The sequence below is a fragment of the Eleutherodactylus coqui genome, chromosome 2, assembly GCF_035609145.1.
Source record: "Eleutherodactylus coqui strain aEleCoq1 chromosome 2, aEleCoq1.hap1, whole genome shotgun sequence".
Classification (NCBI taxonomy): Eukaryota; Metazoa; Chordata; class Amphibia; order Anura; family Eleutherodactylidae; genus Eleutherodactylus; species Eleutherodactylus coqui.
In genome coordinates, this window is record NC_089838.1 from 298,110,641 (window position 1) to 298,128,449 (window position 17,809).

The 17,809-nt window shown below is 42.8% G+C and overlaps 1 protein-coding gene across 1 annotated transcript in view; it reads right to left on the reverse strand.

The window, feature by feature from the left end:
• Positions 1 to 5,914: 5,914 nt before the first annotated feature.
• The window catches only part of IKBKB (inhibitor of nuclear factor kappa B kinase subunit beta), a 33,972-nt gene continuing 22,077 nt past the window's right edge, over positions 5,915 to 17,809 (reverse strand). The window contains exons 15-22 of the mRNA XM_066593407.1: positions 12,217 to 12,278; positions 11,392 to 11,501; positions 11,220 to 11,269; positions 11,029 to 11,128; positions 9,104 to 9,251; positions 8,867 to 8,955; positions 7,799 to 7,889; positions 5,915 to 6,508 (exon numbers count right to left, since the gene is read on the reverse strand). Coding sequence (XP_066449504.1) covers positions 6,440 to 6,508; positions 7,799 to 7,889; positions 8,867 to 8,955; positions 9,104 to 9,251; positions 11,029 to 11,128; positions 11,220 to 11,269; positions 11,392 to 11,501; positions 12,217 to 12,278 — 719 coding nt within the window. The 3' untranslated portion in view covers positions 5,915 to 6,439. The remainder of the gene's footprint in view (positions 6,509 to 7,798; positions 7,890 to 8,866; positions 8,956 to 9,103; positions 9,252 to 11,028; positions 11,129 to 11,219; positions 11,270 to 11,391; positions 11,502 to 12,216; positions 12,279 to 17,809) is intronic.

The following is a 17,809-nucleotide window of genomic DNA, read 5'->3' on the forward strand; positions in this document are numbered from 1 at the left end:
CAGTAGGCACTGGAGGATCTAACAGCCTCATCTGCTGATCAGTGAGCACCATAGAGCCGCTTACGGGGGTAGAACGCCTCTGCTTGTTTGTGCGTGAAGTCTCTATGGTGTATGTGATAAACTAGTGTAAAAATGGCGGAAAACGTGCTAGAAGGAACAGAATTGTTGGGGCTCCTGATTAGTATCTGGGGTTTTTTTTATAGTGAAGATTATAGTTCTGCATGACTGTATAATTCATTATGAATGATATAAAAAGGACACCAAAAATAAAAAATGTCCTGATTGTCTTTTGTAATCAAGTTGTTTTTCAAAAATAAAAAGTCTCTACCGCAGCCGGTCACGTCATGGGGTGAAAATGACAGTAGGGTGTTAGGTACTCCCCGAGTGCCCAGTTTCAGCGCTGTATTACCGTTACGTTGGTATGCGCATGCAGCGTGATTCTCCGGACGGCTCTGTGCATGCGCTCTCCCATTCATCTCTCTCTCGGTGCAGGAATAGGTTCCATATATCCCCCCTCTTTGATATCAAGGAATGGTAACATGCAAAAGATATTCTTCAATCATATATGGAGGACATCTCAAAGCATTATATCCAGTGAGCACAGGTGACGTCTCCTCTGACTAGAGTCATTCACTTTCCCTTTCTCTGGCCCAGATCATCATGATGATTTCTCCCGGTCGCAACTTGTCTATGTTCAGCGCCAGCGTTCTCACACGATGTAGAACCTGAGCTCCATCCTAAATGGCGGGGTCTGCGGCTGCCCTGCATTGTGTGAGAATGCCGGCACTGAACAGTGATAAGTTGTGACCGGGAGAAATCATCATGATGATCTGGGCCGGATAAAGGGAAAGTGAACGACTCCAGACAGGGGAGACATCACCTGTGATCACTGGATATAATGCTGTGATATGTCCTCCGTATGTAATTGAAGACCTTTTGAATTTTTTAATCAGACGGGAGGGGATCTCTAGAATCTGCATCGCGCCATAGAGTGAGTGATCTGATCTTTCACCATTTTGGTTTTTAATATCGTATTTTATTTGGTTCTATCGTTATCTTTATTCCTGAGCGCTGTCTTGCTTTCAAATATTCATCTCTTATGGGAGAGCGTGCGCATGCAGCCATCTGAAAAAGAGTCATGCTATATGTGACACAGCGCTGGATCGGGGCACCCAATGACTATGAAACACAGCTCCCCGGACTTCTTGTTCCCTATAATGTAGTTTATAGGGCACCATGGTGATGGCGGGATCCCTTTAATGTCTCTTCGCGTGTTGCAGTCAAATTGAGGTTTTTTGTTTGTTTTTTTTGCTGACATGATTTTTGCAAATATAGCCGATAATCCGTGTGACATCCGTTTTTCATGTATGCAAAAGAAGAAAAAAAAACACAAGGCAGCCCAAGTGATGTCAGTTTTATCACAACCCAGAAGAAACAGGGTGTGCAACCCCCCCGATAGTGAACACAAATGCTAATGTGTGTTCACTGTGGGGTTTTTCTTGTTTTTTTTTTACACATACACTTTGATGGGTGTTTTTGTTCTATGAAGCAACCAGTGTCAGGCAGCTGCTGCCAAGGCAAATAGGATCAAGAGGTCATGGGGCACATGAGGAGAACATTGTTCCTCCTCTTTACAAGTCACTGGTCAGACCACACATAGAATATTGTGTACAGTTTTGGGCACTGGTACCCAAGAAGGACATATCAGAGCTTGAGCGAGTACAAAGGTGGCAACTAAAGTAATAAATGGAACGTGAGGCCTACAATACCCAGAGAGGTTATCAAAATTGGGGTTATTTAGTTTAGAAAAGAAAAAAAAGGCTGAGGGGCAACCTAATACGAGGGGGTGCTGATAAGTCTTTGGCTTTGTGTTCTTTTTTTTGTTTCTATGGTAACGAATGTTACATCGCATCAAAGCCTTATGTGTCTAATATAGGTTTTCAAAACTTTGTGTTTGTAGCTTATGGCAACAGTGATCTCGGCACGCGGGAAAACAAAATGGCGGAGTCTAAGGTGATATTCACCCCAAATGAGAGCAGAGGAGTGATAAAACTCTTGTTTCTGCAAGGAAAGTCCACACAGGATATTCCCGGTGATATATCGCTGACATTGGGGGATCAATGCCCTTCATATCCTACAGTTAACAACTGGGTTACCAAATGTAAAATGGGCCACTTCAGCACCAATGATGAGGAACGTCCTGGACGACCGAGAGAGGTTGTTGTTCCAAAGATCGCCGATGCTGCGCACAACCTCATACTGGAGAATCGGCCAATTTCAGCTAAAGGAATAGCAGGCATCATGGGGATTTCTGGTGAACGTGTTTGTGTCATTATTAGAGATGAGCGAGCACCAAAATGCAGGGGTCCTCATTATTCGAGTTGAGCTTTTCGTAAAACTCGAGAGCTCTATTCGAGTAACGAACCCCATTGACTTCAATGGGAGACTCGAGCATTTTTGTATGGGACTGTTGCCGAGCTTTCCCCCTCCCCTCCCCCGTGTTCACTCTCTCTCTTTCATTCTTTTCTTGTATGACCCTGCAACCAAGGAGCAGTCAACAGAGTGGAGGCACAGTGGTTCTCCTCGCCCAAAGAAGTTCATCCACTAAGGTGATGGCGTCTGTGTTCTGGGATAAGGAGGGGTGCTGCTAGTGGACTACCTTCAAAATGGTTCCACCATCATTGCAAGGTATTACATTGAACTTTTGGACCAATTGAAGGCAGCTCTGAAGGCCAAAAGGCTCTGCAAGCTGTCCAAAGGAATCTTGTTCCTTGCAAGACAATGCCTCCGCTCACACTGCACAAGCGACCACGACAAAACTGGTGGAGCTAGGCTTCCAGCTGGTTGACCACCCACCTTATTCACCAGATTTAGCTCCCTCCGACTATCATCTGTTTCCAAACCTAAAAAAATCCCTCAAGGGTACCAAATTCCACACCATTTCTGATGCCATGGCTGCTACGGATGACTGGTCTGAGGCACAAGCGAAATCCTTCTTTTTGCAAGGCTTACAGAACTTGGAATCCCGATGTAAGAAGTGTGCTGACATCAGTGGAGAGTATGTGGAAGAAATGTAAAGTTTCATCTTCCTGTCTCGTTTCTTATTGGGTAAAGCCAAAGAGTTATCAGCACCCCCTCGTAACTATGTATAAATATATCAGGGGACAATACAAAGCTCTCTCCCATCATCTATTTATACCCAGGACTGTAACAAGGAGGCACCCTCTACATCTTGAGGAAAGAAGGTTTCTATGCCGACATAGAAGGGGGTTCTTTACTGTAAGAGCAGTGAGACTATGGAACTCTCTGCCTGAGGACGTGGTGATGGTGAACTCACTAGGAGAGTACAAGAGGGGCCTGGACGCCTTTCTTGAGCATTACAATATTACGTTATATCACTGATTACTTCAGAAGGTTTGGTGATTCGGGGATTATTGTGATTGCCAGACAACCCCTTTAATACAGCGTTTCAAAGAGATCTAGAGAATTTAAATAGGCTCCAATTGATACTTAAAGGGGTATTTCGGTCACAGACTAACTTCAATATCTAATGTACATCACAATAAGTCATTGTGTAATAGGTTCTCTGTACCCGATACTTTCTTCATTTTCTATGTATGTCCTGTGACCCTCCGCCTGAAATATCTCCACTTCCTCTGACATCTTGTCCACATTTGCTACTTCCTTCCCTGTCCATAGGCTCCAACATCCTGCGAGCAGTGCATGATGGGAGGACAGGAGCGGAAGTACTGCACTGTATTACTCCTCTGCAGATCAGAGTGTCGGAAGCTTTCTGTGGCCAGTGAGAGTGCAGGTAACTTGCAGGACTTGTGAGCTGTGGGCGGAGCTAGAGTGCCAGCCGGTAAACAAGCTCTATGCATGCTGGGAGTTGTAGTTAATAGTCTGTTGCTATGTACTGCAGAAGTGACGCATGGAAACAGTGGCAGGATGGCTGGCTGGCTTTACGGGGTAAAGAAGAGTCCAGAGCGGCAGATAAAAGATTCAAAGTTGCTGCTACTTAGGGCTCATTCCCATGGGCGTATACGTAGAACGCTGTAAGCATCTGGCAGCGTTGTTTCATCGCAGCTCTGCTGGCAGAGATCGCCTGCGGGCTGCGATTAGCACTGCGCATGGGATTCTGATGTCATGGACATGCGGAGTGTGATTTTTTTCTTTTCCTCCAATTCCCCGCCCTGGGCTACATTTTGAAACGCTGCCCCTTCAGGAGCTGCATCGTACGATACACGGAGAGTACGCTGCGAATTATTTCTCCTGTGGATGGATGTCCTCTCGTAGTTCCAATGCAGGTGTGAATGGAAGAATGAAAGTCCATAGACTTTCATTGGCTTCATTCACCATGTGTTACGCACAGGAAATAAGAGTGGGGTAAATGCGGTGACAATACACCCGTGTGAACGAGTCAGTAGCTGGACCTTCAGCATTTTCAGAATTTGGGACTTCCAGCTGGAAGAGTAGGAGAGAGCCCTCTCATTTATAGTCTGGACACAGAACATGTGATTGGATTGCTGCAGGGATTGCATGCTGGGAAATAACGATACAATATAAAGATCAACTTCTTTTTAACTTTCAGGTAAGGCCCAATGCCCACGGGCAGATCAGATTCCGTGCGAGGAATCCTGCCCGCGGCCGGTGAGCCCTGCGTACCTGTATTATTTCGTTGGTGGCATCCACGCGGACCTCTCTACTTTTAGGTTCGTGGTACTGCGCATGGTCCTCACAGCCCGCAATATCAGCTGCGGATGTGCCACGGATCGGACGGCTTCCATTCAATAAACCGCACAAAAATGGAGCACGCTGCGATGTTTTCTGAACCAGAATGTCCGCAAAACAAATCCACATGCTTTAATCCATTTGCGGACGCCCATGTTTCTATATGGGTGGCTTGATTTGTGGATCTCCCTCGCCCTCCCCCCACGCAGTTTCCGCAAATGAAATTTGCCCGTGGACATTGGGCCTTAATGCCTTTTTACACGCAACAATTAATCACTCAAAATTTGTTAAAATGATGGCTTTTGAGCGATAAGCGTTGTGTGTAAATGCTAACATTGCGCACTTTTTATTTGAATGATGATTTTTAGTTGGGTTTAAAAACAATCGTTCAGACCCCACGCTGTGTTCTCCATGGGAGCAGATTACATTGTATTCTGTGTGCAGCCCTTGAGAGAAAACACACCACAGGCTGTTATCTCCACGGGGAGCTAGAGATTACATTGTTTTCTCTTAGCAGCCCATGGCTGAATAATGGAGCTAATTACAAAACTCAGACCTTCTGCTGAGTTCTGCAACAGCTCCCAGAGGCTCATGCAGGCAAATGAAGCTGATAAAGTACTAATGAGCATAAGCACCCATTAGTAATTTATGCAAAATGATCGCTCAAAGCTGTCACTCCTTATCTTTTGAGCGATAATCGGTGTGTAAATGTGCGCCCATTGTGCACTTACCATGCACTTTTCGTCCATCGCTGACTTCAGGTCAACGTGAAATTCATCGTTGTTGATTAGACTGACCACATGCTGGGTTCTCCGCGGGCAGCGCTGATAACAGCTGCTGTCCTGCTAGAGAACAATAGTGAAGTATTTAGGGAACAGACCACCTGCTGGTCTCTAAATACATGCAATGAGGTACTAAAAGGGCTGATTAGCCTATTAGTAGCTATACAAAACGATCCCTTAAAACGGTCACTGTCTGACGAATTTTGAGCGATCATCTGTGTGTGTAAATGTACCTTTAGTCAGGTTTTGTGTTTACTTGGCATCTGTTGAGTCTATGGACCAGATTAGCAACTGCCCCAGAAGTATCTAGTGCGAACAGTCGCTACCCCTCTACCAACCAGCGATGACAAACCAAAAGCAGTGAAATGTAGGTTTCTTATCAGAAAAAAAAAAATACAGAATTGTGATATAATAAAATACATTTATTTCACGGCAGAACATAAAATGCGTCTTTTTTTAACATACCAACCAAAAAAATATTATTTATAATATGAATTGAACCAGTACAAAAGAAAAACAATTAAAAAAAATTAAAACTTCACTCATAAAAAGAGCACAATATGCATTAAAATGGCTTTGTCTTTAGGCTTACGGTATAAAGTCAATTATTTTAATGTACAGTAGGATTTCTTTAAACTAGTAACCTGCAGTACGTATTAGCAGCCTGTAGGTGACACTATACCCGTTTCAAACTGCTGCATAAGCAAAAAAACAATAGCGATCTCTACCATGAGGACGCCAACCATTACCGTAACAGTTCCCGGCATTCCATCTTTATGCTCTGAGCAACCGTTTTGTTTCAATTGAAAGAAGCACAGCTTTATCAGTTACAAAAGGTTTGGCCGTATGCAGCAGAATCGGAAATCCTATATACTGAAAGACTTAAAAGGCACCATGTTCTGATCCTCCATTGCTTCAGTGCAGGCTCAGGATGCCGTTATCTGACAGCCCCCGGATTCCTCTTCTTGTGGTGGCAGCCAGGACCAGTCTAGTGACTGCAGAATAGAGAAACAGTGATTGCGGGACGAATGCATTATATTCCTGTCCAGCCGCTACTCGGACGCCTCTGTCCTGTGCCGGTCACTGCACTGGCTGCCCGTTAAATACAGAATTCAATTCAAACTCGCTACCTTCATCCACAAAGCCCTCCACAGTACAGCGCCACCCTATATCGCCTCCCTCATCTCAATCCATCAACCAGCCCGGGCTCTCCGCTCTGCTAATGAAACCAGACTGAGCGCCCCTTTAATTCGAACTTCTCATTCCCGCCTCCAAGACTTCTCCAGAGCAGCACCGGTCCTCTGGAACGCACTACCAAAGGCTACCCGAGCAATCCAGGACTCGCAGAACTTCAGGCGTGCTCTAAAAACGCACCTCTTCAGGGAGGCATACCGCATTCCCTAAACAAACCTCTCTGTACTCCGCCTGATAACATGCTCCCTGACCTACTGACTGCAATCCCTGCTAGCCATCATAAACCGCTCCTGCAGTCACACCGTTTCTGCCGTCACACGGCTAAATGTCTGACCATTGTCTATGTGTATAGCATCGCTCACTCTCCACCTCGCCATACTGTGCACATCTCCAGCCCCTTTACCCTCTGTATCACCCCATTACTTGGAGTATGTAAGCTCGTTGGAGCAGGACCCTTACCCCTATTGTTTCCATCAACTGATTACTATATGTAACCGTGGTTCTGTAATGTTTGTATTTTGTCTTTCTGTATTCCCCCTGTCTATGTAAGCGCTGCGGAATATGTTGGCGCTATACAAATAAAGATTATTATTATAAAGATTATTATTATTATACAGGGTCACAGATGTGATGACTGCTATGGGGCCCGCCACCAGAACAGGAACAACCCAAATGCCTTAAAAGGGATCATCGAGGAAGTGCCCACCAGGGTACGCCGGGGATGGGAAGGGAAGCACAGCTCCGACCCCTGTGTAGTGTCCGGTGCTTGTAATTGCAAGTGAAATCAATGGGAGCTGAGCTTCTAATTGCAGGCTGTGGTCCCATTGACTTCAATGAGAGTTGTGCTTGCTCATCTGCAATGGTGCGTTCACGCATCATCGATTTGCTGAAAATTTTGTCGTGGATTTTGATGTAAACCTGCAGCAAATTTAACCCCTTCAATTTGAATTCACTTGAAAAGGCAAAATCTGTTGCAGATCTGCAGCAAAATCAGCAAGGTGTGAACATACTAGTTTGTTTGCAGCCGCCACTAGGGGGAGCTTATTGCACACGCTTTTATGAGCGTGCATTTACAGGGTGACAACACTTACCATTAGACTGGCGTCTTGCTCAGTCATTAAACTCTTCATGGAAGTCTCCAGTTGTCCCCACAGACTATGATGCTCAGACAGAAGGTCTTCACTATGGTGACAAAAGATTCACACATGAGGGTCACACATTACCGCATCACTTCCACTATAGAGAGTTCTTCTGGAACAGTCCCAGAATACTTTGCTGGATAACCAGGACCCACTGAAGCCTTTGTGCTATTATATACACATCCTCCACTGTGGATCTTTTGGCCAATTTCTGCAATTCTTTTTTATTTAGTAGACCTTATATATATTTTTTTTACATTCCTGCTTGTGTAGCTGCAAGTTCAGAGCTCAGTTGGTTTTCCCTGTGACGCAGGGTCTCTCTCCACCTCTTCTCTCTCAGTGCTTTAGCCTGCGTGCCTACTTTTCCACTTTTTCGTACTGACATAACTTTCGGTAAGCTTCCCCAGGTATTTTGTCACTCACATTTTTCAGTATTTCAGGCAGAGATTCCTAAAGGGCTTTTCCAGGAAAATACTATTGATGACCTATCCTCAGCACAGGACATCAGTAGTTGATTGGCTGGGGTCCTGAACTGCGGACTGCAGCCAATCAACTACTGATGACTTATCCTGAAGATAGGTTAAATAATTTTTTGGGGCCTGCGATTGTAATGCATATTTTTTTTAACGCTCCCATAGAACACAATGCATGATTCTTGAAGGAGGATGACAAAGAAATAGGACAGCGGTCTCAAGACTATCGGTCTGAGAGGAATGTCTTTCATGTGAATTAACCCATTCGAATGAGCGATTACTTTTCCTGTGCCAGTTCTATGCATCTCAGAATCAGACAGAACTCGCACGGAAAAGAATTGCCCATGTGAATCCACCCTTATACATCCAGTTCCAGACTCTCCATGATATTAACAACTCTTTAAAGGAGTTGTCCGAGTTAAAAGTTGGGAGCAGCTGTTAGAGAAAACTACTTGGACAACCCCTTTATGTATGGGCTTCTTTTCTATGCACAGACTAGGGTTGGTGCTCCAATACGCATACTGATTAACCACGATTGACCACGTACCTCCTCTTTAGGTAATCCTGGTTAAGACTCAGTGGTAGGGGAGGCGGCTGCGGCAGTAGTGGAGCACTTACGGGTCCTCGCACTTTGCTCTAAGCAGAGGATGACAGTAAAATGTCACAAGGTTAGATGAAGCACAAATGAATCCAACATAAGAAGCCATGCTAGAAAGACCCTACAGATATAAACCCCTAATACAGACCGTCTGTTACAGGTAACAGCAATAGCACTATTGCTTACACAGGCAATTCGTAACAGGTCCCACAGCTCCTGCTGTCTCTTCTCTTGCCTCTTCACCACCATTTTCTCATCTTCTCTCATTAGGGTCATGACTTCCTTCAGACGTGGAGCGAGATCCAATGCTTTCCTCTTGCAAGCGACTGTCTTGCTGTAAAGAGCCCAAACTACATAATAAGAACATAAAAAAGACGGAGGGCTACATAATGCATTATAAGGGTGCTATTACATGCAGGGTCTCTCCACTGCAAATTGTAGGCAGAGCTCCAGAGCTGGACTTGTCAGAGACTGAACTGATGAGTCCCGATGATAGTCGTAATGCACAGAGAAGCCAAATACGCACCACCTGATACTGCAGGGCAGGCTCAATCACCCTATACCCTAGTAGCGTTGCAATCCGGCTTTATGCATATGGGATAGCTAAATGTTCAGTGCAGACTAATGTGCAGCCACTCACCTCACCCCAGATTGGGGGAGGGGTGACTGCAGACAACATAGTCCGTACATATGAACCGATATTGAGTATGCCAGCCATAGATAAGTGCACCACATCATACAGGAATACAACCCTTAGTGGCAAAGCAGTAGATTGCCCTGTATGACCCCAGTGCGTCACACTGGCAGGGCATCCTGGACTCCCCAGCATCTATAGCACACTGCGTGCAAAAAAAAAAAAAAAAAAAAAAAAACACTGATAAATGCAGGTGTTAGTTTGCATTTTAACCAAAACACGTAAGCTGACGGGTCGCGGCAAGGCCATCACGCGTCCGTCAGATCCTACGCTATCTCACTAATAGCTAAATTAAAATTACATAGGGGAGAGGAAAAAAAATTATGGTTTGGCGCACTTATCTATGGCTGGCCAATCTGGGTTGAGGCGAGTGGCTGCACATTAGTCTGCACTGAACATTTAGCTCCCTCATATTGCAATCTGGCTTTCGGCATGCTACTAGGGGATATGGTGATTTAGCCTGCCCTGCAGTTTTAGGTGGTGACTATTTGGCTTCTTTTTCTGTGAGTTATGTCTTTGTACATTTTTTCCTCTCACTTCTGTGATTTTTAAGTTAGCCATTAGTGAGATAGCGTAGGTTCTGATGACGTATGGTGGCCTCGCCACGGCCCATCAGCTTATGTGCTTTGGCCAAAATGCAAACAGTATTTTTTTGCATGCAGTGAGCCATAGATGCTGGGGGAGCCCAGAATGCCCTGCCAGTGTGGCGCACTGTGGTGATACAGGGCAATCCATTGCTTTGCCAGTAGGGGTTACATTCCTGTATGGTGTGGTGCACGTATCTAGGGCTGGCATGCTTGGCATCAATTCACATGTGCAGACTATGTTGTCTGCAGTCACCCCTCCCCCCAACTCGGGTTGATGTGAGTGGCTGCACATGAGTCAGCACTGAACATTTAGCTCTCCCATATTGCAATCTGAATTTCTACATACTACTATGGTATATGTTGATTGAGCCTGCCCTGCAGTATCAGGTGATGCATATTATGCAAATTTTGTGATGTGAAAGGTTTTTAAAGGTACTAATAATTAAATAATTTTTATTAATCTTATTTTTACTTTACTCTCGTTTTCTTTATCCCCATAGGGAAGTTAAACTAGTGACAGTCTGACGGCATTTATAATATACTGCAATACTTTAATATTGCAGCATATTGTACATTAAACATCTTGCCAACAATAAGCTGTCAGCAGCAGCAGGCTGTCAGCAGTGTGTAACAGCTAGTAGTCACTGCATATGCAGTAGGCTCAGCTCCATACTGTGACACTAGACATGCACTGTACATGTACGTCCGATGTCGGGAAGGTGTAGCATACACATCACAGACAGTAATGGAATGCTACACTACCCAGTAATAAAGGAAGGAGAGTATCCCAATGCACGGTAATGAAGGGAGGGCAATACTACGCTGCATACCTCAGCTGGTCATATATTAACACCACTCTCTTCTCGAAGCTCTGGATTGCCTGGAGTAGTAGTCGCACCATCTCTTGGCTATCACCGCTCGTCCTCTGATCTGGAACATGAAAAATGTAATGGTAGAATAGAAAGAAATGTGAAGCAGTGCCTGCACTATAGAGAAGTGGTCATAGAGTAAATCGACTTACCCCTCGGTCTTTCTCGCAGCCTTCGGTACAGATCTTTAGCCTGCTCCTCTCTGTTTAACAAAGCAGACATAATCCACATAACGCAGATGTAAGGCATCGGGCTTCAATACCGAAGAGCTGTCAAATCACAGGGGCAGCTGGCAGCAGATATATAACATAGTGGCTCACTTACATATCATCAAGAGTCCCCCGACTTCTCCTGCCCAGAGGATTTCTCTGCAGATCCACGCTGTCTGTCTGCAGGGCCATCATCTTCTCCACCAAGAACTGCACCTCCTGCTCCTGTGCACAGGAGAAGAAATATAGGACACCCATAGGACGTTTGAAGAATGAGTGCTGATCAAGTTGCAAAAAAGTTGATCACGACTCATTCCTGGCAGAAACTCTGCCAGTGTGAAAGCACCTGAGGATGGATAAATGCAATGCACTGTTCATCATAGCAAATAATGCATCACCAAGACCTGCTCCAGCTAAGTGGTATGTAACTCCCTGACCTAGATCACCCCTATTCTTTAGGAGTTACCCCAAAATTGGACTTTTATCACCTATCCACAGCATAGGTGATAAAAGTCTGATTGGTGGGGGTATCAAAGCTGATCCTGAGAACAGGGGCCCCGTGTCCCCTTCTCCTCACTGCACGCCCTACTGTGAGATAAAGACTGACTAGGGCAATGGTCGAAGATGCATGACGAAGCTCCATTAATCTTCCAAGGGACTGCCGGAGAAAGCCAAGTGATTGTACTCGCCTAGTTCCATAAGCCCCACTGAAATGAATGAAGCTGCACCACATGTGTGATCCGGCTCCATTCAATCTTCTCCTTATTGTGCAGTGAAACCACAGCGAGGAGGAGGAGGAGGAGAACATGGCAACCCCGTTCTCAGGATCGGTGGGAGTCTCAGTGGCGAGACCCCCAGAGATCAGACGTATCACCTGTCCTGTGGATAGGTGATAAAAGTCAATTTTGGGAACACCCCTTTAAATAAAGACTTTACTCACTCTACCGCGTTCTTCTACTGCCTGCTCCATTTCTTTCCATGTTGAAAGCAGCTTTTCAGAGGCTAAAAAAAAAATATATGATATTTGAAAATGTACAAGGCTTCTATAGACAGGAAAAATTTTGAAAAGCAGCACATATAATGTTTTAAAAGCCTTGTCCTGTCTACACACGGTAAGTGATGAAATACTGCAGTTTTCACATTGGCCACTAGAAGTCAGCACCACGGATTACAATTCAGACTAGCAGAAGAGTCTTGTTCAGCAGCTCACAGTGAAACTGGACGTTACTTGCCTCGTCATAACTAATTGGGTTACATGGAGTCTGGCAGCTCCTATAAGCTAAACATATGGGCTCATACGAGCTGAAATGCTGAATTAAGGGATGTAAGCAATATACGTACAGTCTTCAGCATTCTTCCCCTGTGCACTGTCAAAGCATTCTCTGCATGCACCCAGAGGACTATGTGTCGGGTGCACAGAATGAGAACCAGGGGGTAAGCACCAGACTTACATCCCCAAATTAAGGTTTTGAGCTCATAGGAGTCCATAAATTTAGCTTATGGGGCTCAGAAGAGCTGATAAACTGTCATATGCGGTGGCCCCCCAAACCTCCACACCATGAGACCAAATGTCCTTCAGCCGAGCGCCCGGAAATGGTTCAGACAGACAGAGGGATGTAATAACACATATATTTCAAATGCAGGAGTCCGGCTATTGTGAAGAACCTTGCTTTTATTCCAATAACTTCGTGCTCATACAGACAAACAGAGTACGCGTTTCGGTTCGCAGAACCTTGCTCACCTCTAACTGACAGACATTGTATGGACTTTTAAAAGGCTTAACATATAATTAGTGAATTAAAAACACATGTAGTTAACCCCTGCATTGATTATCTCAACCTTGTTGTCATGGTCAGTTCCTCCTGCAGGAAATGACACACGTCTATTTGCATATAGAATATATAGTATATAGTAAAAGATATATATTGTAGGACAAAAAATAAATATTTAAATAAACTTGATGGACATTATAAAGAAAGGATCAGAGTTTCAAGGAATTAAAGGCAATTTACTTATTGATCCATATATAAACCACAGACAATTTATGTGGTAGCATATTAATATATGTAAGGATAACATACTTTGAGGAAAGAACAATGTTTGTGGATCATCATATCATGTACCGACTTAACATAACAGGATAAGGTTATTCATTTGGTATGTTGTAAATATTATTACATAAACATATAGAAAAAAATAAAATAAAAAAAAATAAAAAAATTAGAAAAACGCTAGAAAACCGCAAAACGCTAGAAAAACGCAGAAAAACGCAAGAAAAACGCAAATTGCCTTTATTTCCTTGAAACTCTGATCCTTTCTTTATAATGTCCATCAAGTTTATTTAAATATTTATTTTTTGTCCTACAATATATATCTTTTACTATATACTATATATTCTATATGCAAATAGACGTGTGTCGGTTCCTGCAGGAGGAACTGACCATGACAACAAGGTTGAGACAATCAATGCAGGGGTTAACTACATGTGTTTTTAATTCACTAATTATATGTTAAGCCTTTTAAAAGTCCATACAATGTCTGTCAGTTAGAGGTGAGCAAGGTTCTGCGAACCGAAACGCGTACTCTGTTTGTCTGTATGAGCACGAAGTTATTGGAATAAAAGCGAGGTTCTTCACAATAGCCGGACTCCTGCATTTGAAATATATGTGTCTAACTAAAGCCAAAGTAGCCGGATGGCAATGTGAAGGCTTGTGAGTATACCTGCTTATGGGACCAAGACTGCAGCGCAAGAAAGCAAGGTGGGACAGTTTATTTTTTGTTTCATATATTTGGATAAACCGGCTATTCCTACCTTTGCTGAAGTGCCATCAGTTTTTGAAGTTTGGAACTGTCTTCATTTGTCCCGTTGAATATATTTCTGAGTAAGATTAACACTCAGTGCAAGTGCTCAAACCCCTTATCTCTCACCAACATGAATTTAGAAGCAGAACAAAGATTTGCCAAACTAGCTGAACTGTTTGGTTCTACAACGGGCTATGTCCCAATCAACAGTAATGCAGAACAGCTTCTAATTGAGTTGGAGAGAGCAAGAAAAAAAGAAACTAAGATTTGGTGGGATATGAACAGCCTTGATAAGTATATACAGCTTAATATGATACCGAGAGGTTTAAGGCTGAAGAAAGAGCCTACGTTTGAATATTCCATAGAATTCAAAGAGAAATGGTATGATATATTATCAGAATGTTCTATTAAGCTGATGCAATTGATAGTGGAGTATGAGGCTGATAAATTAAAACAACTTGAAAGTGACATTAAGAACATGGAGGAAACAATAATGAAAATGGTGGAATTAGAGGAATGGAATTGTATGAATAAAAAGCTGAAGAATAATATTGCAAAAATGGAAGAAAATATTATGCATATAAAAAAAGGCAAGTTGGAAAGAGATAGAAGGGACTATGAAACAAAAAGCATCTATAACTGGAATGGGAAGCGTATGCATAGAGATGTATTCAGACTAGAGATGAGCGAACACGTTCGGCCCCGCCCCTTTTTCGCCCGAACACCGAACTTTGCGAACACTTCAGTGTTCGGGCGAAAAAGTTCGGGGGCCGCCGTGGCAGCGCGGGGGGGTGCGGCGGGGAGTGGGGGGGAGAGGGAGAGAGAGAGGGCTCCCCCCTGTTCCCCGCTACTGCCGCCCGCGCCGCCGCGCATCTCCCCGCCCCCCGGCGGCACCCGGACCTTTACGCGCGAACACTGCAGTGTTCGGCAAAGCCGGTGTCCGGGTGCGGATGTGTCCGTAACGGACATGTTCGCTCATCTCTAATTCAGACCTATTTTGAAACGCAATAATAGAGACAGAAAAAGGAAATACAACAAAGTTACATTCTCTACAACAGACACAGAGGGACACACTACAGAGAGAGATTCCTCAAGCTGCAGCATGTCAAGCCCCGAGCCCAGTACATCAGGGGTTAACATGAGAAAAAAGTTGCAAAAAAGCGAGATAGCTCTAACAAAGAGGTATCCCAGCAGAAACCGGAGATTGTGAATAAAAACGTCATTGTTCTGACACCTTTTATCATCTCAGAGCAACAAATATGCGTTTTAAATAAAGGTCTGAATTTCTCCCCTGAAAACGATTTCTCTTTGTTTGAAACATTGCTGGATGTCAATAAATTTATCAGGTCATTGACTGTAAAAAGGCATTTTTTTGATAAGACACAGGAAATTGATACAGATCTACAGAGTAATTTTAACAGTTATCATTCTACTAACGAATTCAATGACTGCACCTTTAAGGAAATTGTGGCCATTAAAGACCTGATGGAACTGGAAAAAGAAAGCAGGAGTGAACCAAGTGTTGTGGATAATTTAAACAAGATTGACTTTCACATACCGAATCCAGGTTTCTACCCTCTGAATACAAGAACTAAATATATGGATGAATTCCAATGGGCAATAGAAAAAGAACTAACCAAGATTAAGGAAGTCAGCGCGTTGAATAAAAGGAAAAAAGATAACCTTACTGTAAAGGAGAGAATTGGATTAAAACATCTTATGGAGAATAGAAATGTGATAATACGTAAATCAGACAAGGGAGGTAATGTAGTGCTGTTAGATTCTGACCTGTATGCAACACTTGTCAAGAAGATCCTATGTAACACAGATATTTATAGACAAATTAATAGGAATCCATTACAGGATTGTCTGAATGAACTTGACAAGTTGCTGCATATAGGAAAAGAACTAGGTATTTTGGATGATAAAGAAATCTCGTATCTGCTCCCTACAAACCCAACCATGGCTATATTTCATGGTCTCCCTAAGATCCACAAGGGGGTATTCCCACCCCCGTTACGGCCGATAGTTGCAGGGATCGGTTCACCCAGTGAACGTTTAAGTTCGTGGGTGGACCGATCCCTGCAACCGTTAGTATGTAGAACTCCAGGTTTTCTTAAAGATAGTAAACATGTAATACAGAAACTACAACATTTGAAATGGAATGATAATTTCCTTTGGATTTTGTGTGATGTCAAGGATCTCTATTCTAGCATACCACACCATGCGGCTTTGGAGGCAGTTCGTTTTCATTTACAGAATTTCTGCAACTATAGTAATGAACTAAAGGAATTTATTCTTTTATCTACTGAATTTTTGTTAAAACACAATTTTTTTTCATTTGATCAAGAATTTTTTTTACAGATCTCTGGAGCCCCGATGGGCTCCAAATTCTCTTCGGCGATAGCCAACCTTTTTATGAGTTGGTGGGAAGATTGTTTTATATTCAGTCATGATAACCCTTTTGCTGGCCGCATGGTGTGGTATGCTAGGTATATTGATGACATAATAATAATTTGGGATGAAGGTGCGATACAAGGCGAATGTCATGAACAAGTTAATCAGTTTGGTAGATATATTAATAACAACTCTGTTAATCTGCAATTCACTGTAACATATAATAAGGAAGAGGTGCCGTTTTTGGATTTAACCCTAAGAGGAAATTGCAATACAGGTATTGGAACTAAACTGTACAGAAAGGAAACAGCAGGTAACACTATATTGCATGCAAGTAGTGGCCATCCCAAACATACCATAAAGGCTATCCCTATGGGAGAATTTATCCGTGCAAAAAGATCTTGTTCGGACAGTTCTACATTCAATATAGCAAAAACAGAGATTAACAATAGATTACATCAAAGAGGGTATAGGCAGACTTTATTGAATAAAACTTGCACAAAAATGGAGACACGAAAAAGAGAAGAATTACTTACAGATAGATCTAGTGATAAAAGAAAAAAGAAAAATAAAGGATTCGTTTTTTCCACAGCTTACAGTAGAGATTTTTATAATATTAGAAAAATTTTCTTCAAATTTTTACCTGTACTCAGACAGGATGATGTAACTGATGAAATATTAAGTGAAGGGGTTAAGTTTGTCGCAAAAAAGAACAAAAATTTAGGGGACTTACTAGCTCCAAGCAATTTTTCTTCTAATATAGAAAAACCGCATTGGCTGAAATATAAAGGTTTCTACAGGTGCGGCAATTCAAGATGCACTGTCTGTTATTTAGCTGTCAAGAAGGAAAGCTTTTTTGACAGTAATCACATAAAAGAGTACAAAATATGGAGTTATATTAATTGCAGTACTACTAATGTGGTTTACATAATCCGCTGCAATGAATGCAATGTAGACTATATAGGATGCACCACACGAAAATTAAAAACTCGGATTAGTGAACATATCCGCAATATTAAAAAAGGTAATATGAGCAGCTCAGGTGCAGCTAAACATTTTTGTGAAAAACATGCAGGGATGATAGACAATTTTTCATTCTTTGGGATAGAAAAGGTAACAAATAAAAAGAAAGGTGCGGTTAGTCCAGAAAAAGTATTCAAAAGGGAAGCCTTTTGGATCCTAAATTTAAATACCAGATACCCAAAAGGGATGAATTATAGAACAGATCTTATGTACATATATTAGTTCCAACAAAAGCAGTAATAATCTCTTGTTTTTTCTTTTTTTTTTTGCGTTTCTTGCGTTTTTTAGCGTTTTGCGTTTTTCTTGCGTTT